We start from the raw sequence: 6,000 nt of genomic DNA, 5'->3' as shown, positions 1-6,000 counted from the left end.
AATTTCAAGTGTTTTTAAAAGCTATTTCATATTTTATATAGACACTGATAATTATACTTATGTATACCTGTACCTAAATAAACTTACATACTGTGCTGGCATGCAGGTACACATTAAAATCACTAAGAGTGTCTTACGTCTTGAGACGCCATATTAGTAATGATAATAATAATAATAATAATCATCACCGAGTCTCATTAAATGTCATATATTACATTAATATACATATTTTCATTAATTCATCTATGATATTTTTTCAAAATTATATAATAAACACAATGCATAACATATAAAGATGATAAATACACGCCACAATAGAATAAATAAACATAAATATGAGATGTGGTAGCAGACGACTTGCACAAGTGACGCCATATTAGAAATTATAATAATAATAATAATAATAATAATAATAATAATAATAATAATTAATAATAATAATAATAATAATCACCGAGTCTCATTAAATGTCGTATATTACGTTAATATACACATTTTCATTAACCCATCCATGATATTTTTTTCAAAATTATATAATAAACATGATACATAACATATAGATGATAAATACACCCCACAATAGAATAAATAAACATAAATGAGATGTGGTAGCCAGATAACTTGTACAAGCGAGGGCAAGAATAACATTTTCTCTAGTCTAACATAAGAGAAAATGTGTTACTTGGGGTAACTGCAGAAAATTATTCCTTTCGTACATACGTAAGTTTATTCAGGTATACACAAATACAGTTACATAGAATATCATACATAACAGCATATGTGTAGAGAACCTAGGATAACCTAAAAAGTCAGACAGAGTGACTTATTTCCATTGCCTTCACTCAGAGCGTCATTTCTTCTAAAAATGGTGTTACAAGAGAATGGGAGTGTTCTTCTTTATTTATTCTACCGTATCAATGTAGAGACAACTTGTATACAATGTAACTTGTACACAAACCAGATGTGTACACTTTGTTTGTTTACAAAACTTACGTTCGCCTGGTTTGTTTACATAACTCTGCACCTGTCCTCCCTCATGTACTCACTCTCTCTCTCTCTCTCTCTCATTTATTTGTTTTATCTCGTTTACTCACTCCTGACCCTACATTAAGACTACAAATATTTTAAGGTAAGTAATGAGTGAACTGTATATGCATTTTATCGCTCTGGGATGCTTAAATATCATAGAATATATGTGTGGGTGGAATGGCCTGGTATGGTAGCCCGGCTGACTATCATACATACCACACTTGATTTCTTACAATAAATACAACGTGTCTCACCCTAGATTAAGACTATAAATATTTTAAGGTAAATAATGAGTGCACTATGTGTGTATTGTACTTTCTATTGTTTTTTGATGCCTAGTTCTATTGCTAACTTAATATATTTTAGTGTAAACTTGTTATCTAGTATTTTTATGCATTTATAAGGGGAAAAATGGGTGTTCCACTTTACGGCGGTAGCCTGGAACCTAACCTGCCATATAAGTGAGGCCCTACTGTATGTCACTGATGTCAGCTAGGCCTGTATACCTCGTACATGTACTTGTAGAAATAGATATTATTTTTATTATTAATGTAGGGGGTTGGGGTGAAGAATGTTTTTAGTAGTGAGTACTTCAACATCCAGCATGACTGTGTGACAATATCAGTTCAAAGGTGAAAGCAAGTGGTTTTTGGTATTTAATATGCTGATGGAGTGAGAGCAAGCTAACATTTATATTGACATTTAGGAAAAACTGCAAAGCCTGAATTGGATTCTGGAGGTGAGAAGTCCACACTATTGATAAGACAGGTATTGAACAAAGAACTATGAATCTTATTTTCTCCTTTGTGATATACAAAAATTATGGTGTTTTTCCACTATTCATTGCTAGATGTATCTTAAGAATGCCCCTTTACTAAGATTTTTAAATTTCAACATGCACAAACAGTCAAACAGAGTTAAACTTTTTAATAAAATTTGGCAGTATAATCCATTTATTTTGTGAACTAATTTTTATTCCATCACAAAATCTGATCTCTGTTTAACACTATAACAATGAATAAGTATAATTACTGTAACTAAACTTAATACATGCATCATAGTATTGTACCATATAATGTTCTGTATAGTCTCAGCTTATAACATGTCAAGGTTTTCTGCTAGACCAACAAAATTCCTTTATAACTGGCATTAGATTTGCTTCTGTCTAGGATTACCATCTCTGCAGCTGAAAATACATACAATACACAGTGAACAATGAACCAACCATTCTATATAAACCACAGAGACATAGTTCCTTGCATGAATATTCATATGCACTGCTGAGATTTGTGTGAATGTTTTTTCCACACATGGAATACTGAAACAACTTTAAAACACCTTACTAAATTAGACAATGTAATATCTTCTAATCACCTGGAACAATTGTGGCTGAAAACTGACATGACTTCTTCCCTGTTATTATTTCTGACCAGTATGAAATCTTGAGTGTTTTAATAAAACAGATTTGCTTGAAAAGTTCTTTAGACACTCTGAACACTGATATGGTTTCTCTCCTGTATGAATTTTTATGTGTTTTCTTAAATCAGATTTATTTGAAAAGTCTTTTAGACACTCTGAACACTGATATGGTTTTTCTCCAGTATGAATTCTTATATGTTTCAATAAATCAGATTTGTTTGAAAAATGTTTTAGACACTCAGAGCACTGATATGGTTTCTTCCCAGTATGGCTTCTCATGTGAATTGTCAAAGCAGATTTCCATGAAAAACCTTTTAGACACTCTGAACATTGATATGGTTTCTCTCCAGTATGATTTCTTATGTGTAATATTAAAGTAGATTTTCTTGAAAAACTTTTTAGACACATTGAACACTGATGCGGTTTCTCTCCAGTATGAATTCTCTTGTGTGATACTAAATGAGATTTTTGATTAAAGTTTTTGAGACACTCTGAACAGTGATATGGTTTCTCTCCAGTATGAATTCTCTTGTGTGATACTAAATGGGATTTTTGTGAAAAGTCTTTTATACACTCTGAACACTGATATGGTTTCTGTTGTGGGTGAGACATAATTTGTGCTGCTAGAACTGATGTATGTTAATTTTAGATATGCTGAGCACTAACTTAGAAGGCTTCTATAAAAAAGCTCCAATATTTAACAAAAGTAGATTTTTTAAGACCGAACAGTATTTTTAAAAGACAACATAATTTTAAAAGCTTGCACCTAGATTTTTTACAAGTTTTGAAATAATGTACATTGATACAAATTTAATTTTGTATAAACTCTTGTATCAAGATCTTATGCCCTCTCTACTGCACTAGCTACCTTTTTTACACTGTAATTAATTTAAGTATTGTTCCAGTCACTTTAATGTATATTTTGGTTCTTTCTTTAAAGTGAGTTTTTTTTTCAGATCATTTAAGGTCAAATTTTCTTTGACAGTGATCACTGAATGTAACCATGAATTAGGTTCTCATCAACAATATTAAGTTTTTCAAGAATTATAAAAAAATTTCAGATTAATAGTTTAACGAATTGCTTGATAAATTTAATAATCCTTTTAAAAATGGAGTTTTTAAAGAATGAAACACAGTATACAGGAATATTATGGAAAGAAAATTAAATAACTCCAAATTATTTTATTAAGGAAGAGTAAATTCTTGTGAAACATTGAGATACAACACGGAAGAAATAAGTGAGGTGAGGATATAAGACGGATGGAAATTATTTGATGTGGGGAGTTAATTTTACTGATGCTGCATAATGGTCAGGGAAATAGTACTGTCCAAAAAATACCAGTAATTCATTTAACACTTAGAATACTAATACACACTACATAATTATATAACATTAAAAATTTAATGGATTGCCTATTTTCTCAGAAGAGATTAACCTAAGAACTTTCATCATTCATTTTCGTGTATAATATAGTCATGATAAAGTTTCTATTACAAAAGGAAAAAATCCTCTGAACAAAATCTGAATGGGGAGAATGAATACATCAAGAAATTGTTAAGGAAGAGAACATAACAGCATTTATACCATTTATTTGAGTTTTATATGTCTAGTGTTGGCATTGTACATGAGTTTTATGACAGACTTGGTGCTGCAAATATAGTAACACTGTGGCTATTTTGTCCTGTTGCTATATATATAAATATGTAATTTCAGTATTTCTGCCACTTGAACTGTGACACTGAGTACTGGCACTGCAAATATAATTTCTTTGCTGCAAGGATGAGCTGCAAAAAAAAAAAAAAAAAAAAAGAGAATTGATATATTAAAATTATTTTACATAATTTTACTTACATTTTTACATTTACATTTTTATTTCAACTTTAAATATGGTAGAAAATGACACAAATGCAGTGTAATGAGATTCTTTATTTACAAAGTTTTGCCCATACAGTGAGCATTTACATGTCAAAAATAGAGAAACTTGGGTAACACCACATACGGTAGGGCCCCACTTTACGGCGATTTCAAATTATGACCAAAACTTTCTATACAGCGAGCGGTCTTTCAAATACGGCGCACGCCACCCAGTTTGTTTACATTCTCTGTGAGCACATCTATTATGTCTGGAAACTTTCCAAAATTTCCAGTTTTTTAAAGTTATTGCATATTTTGTGTGTGTTCTGATAATTATACTTATGTGTACCAGTACCTAGATATACTTACACACTGTCCTGGTGTGCAGGTACACATTAAAATCGCTAAGTCTCTCTCTACTCATGACTCCAGTACGTACTAATCATCACTCTTGGGCACATTAAATGTCTTATTTTACATTAATATAGACATTTTCATTAATCCATCTATGATATTTTCCTCAAAATTATATAAGAAACACGTTACATAGCATATAAACATGATGCATACGCTCACAGAATAAAAATTGACGTAAATATGAGATTTGTTTACAAAGCGGCTGTGTAGGTAGAGTCGGAAGAATTACGTTTTCTCTAGCCAAACATTGAAGGATAACTGTAGAAAAATATTCCTTTCATATGCCTTCACTCTATATATAGCAATTAACAAACCTTGTGGGTTTAGTGCTTTTTTATTATGATGATGATGATAATATCATCATCTTCATTCACTCTAAAAATGGTGTGTTGCATGAGAGTGGGAGTGCTGCTGTTTGTTTATTTATTTATTTATTATTAATTTGTACATGATACATAGAAGTACAGTAGGGCCCCACTTATACGGCGGGTTAGGTTCCAGGCTGTCGCTGGAAAGCAGACATCGCCGGAAGGCAGAACGCCATGACTCACGAAATCGTAATGACACGATTGCAAACAAACCATACCACGGCATTTGTGGTCACAGTGGTGCCTATGCTAACCTTCCTATGGTGTAGAAATATACCTAGTTGGACGAATCTTATTGTGGCTAGCTGGTCCAGTGGCTAACACGACAGTCTGGAGTTTTGAGACTCTCTGACCGCAGGTTCAATCCCGCCCGTGGTATGGTTTGCAGAACGCCATTTTTTTCAATTTATAAATGCATATAAATGCCAGACAACAAGTTTACACTAAATTATATTAAGTTAGTAATAGAACTAGGCATTAAAAACACACAAAGTAAAATACATTCACAGTAAATTCATTACATATCTTAAAGTATTTGTAATCTTAATTTAGGGAGAGAGGCGAGTAGTACTTATTTGTAGGAAGTCAGGTGCAGGTAGCCCAGGTGTAGGTAGCCCTGGCTCCCCATCTCATACTTAATATACGATATTTAAAACATCTCAGAGAGGTGATAAATTAGACACATGTGCAACTCTTGGGTATCTTTATTGATGAAACGTTTCGCCACACAGTGGCTTCATCAGTCCATACGTAGGAGAAACTTGAAGAACAGGAGAAGAATGAGGTAATCAGTCCCTCAACCTTGAGTCGATGTGTTCAGTCCATCAATCTTGAATAGAATACGGCATATCAGCGGAGAAGCAGCTTATAAACCATATGGCAGGAGAGGTGCAGCAGTCATAGGTCGTGTCA

The 6,000-nt window shown here is 32.5% G+C and overlaps 1 protein-coding gene across 6 annotated transcripts in view; it reads right to left on the bottom strand.

The window, feature by feature from the left end:
* Positions 1–554: 554 nt before the first annotated feature.
* The window catches only part of LOC128692428 (zinc finger protein 436), a 108,394-nt gene continuing 102,948 nt past the window's right edge, over positions 555–6,000 (bottom strand). For all 6 annotated transcript variants that reach the window (XM_070080758.1, XM_070080755.1, XM_070080757.1 and 3 more), the window contains one exon: positions 555–4,233. In XM_070080758.1, the coding sequence (XP_069936859.1) occupies positions 2,449–3,060 (612 nt within the window). In that variant the 5' untranslated portion in view covers positions 3,061–4,233 and the 3' untranslated portion in view covers positions 555–2,448. The remainder of the gene's footprint in view (positions 4,234–6,000) is intronic.

This window comes from Cherax quadricarinatus, unplaced genomic scaffold, assembly GCF_038502225.1.
Source record: "Cherax quadricarinatus isolate ZL_2023a unplaced genomic scaffold, ASM3850222v1 Contig916, whole genome shotgun sequence".
NCBI classification, from domain to species: domain Eukaryota; kingdom Metazoa; phylum Arthropoda; class Malacostraca; order Decapoda; family Parastacidae; genus Cherax; species Cherax quadricarinatus.
The sequence above is the reverse complement of the archived record's forward strand: the minus strand, read 5'-3'. Positions and strand labels throughout refer to the sequence as shown.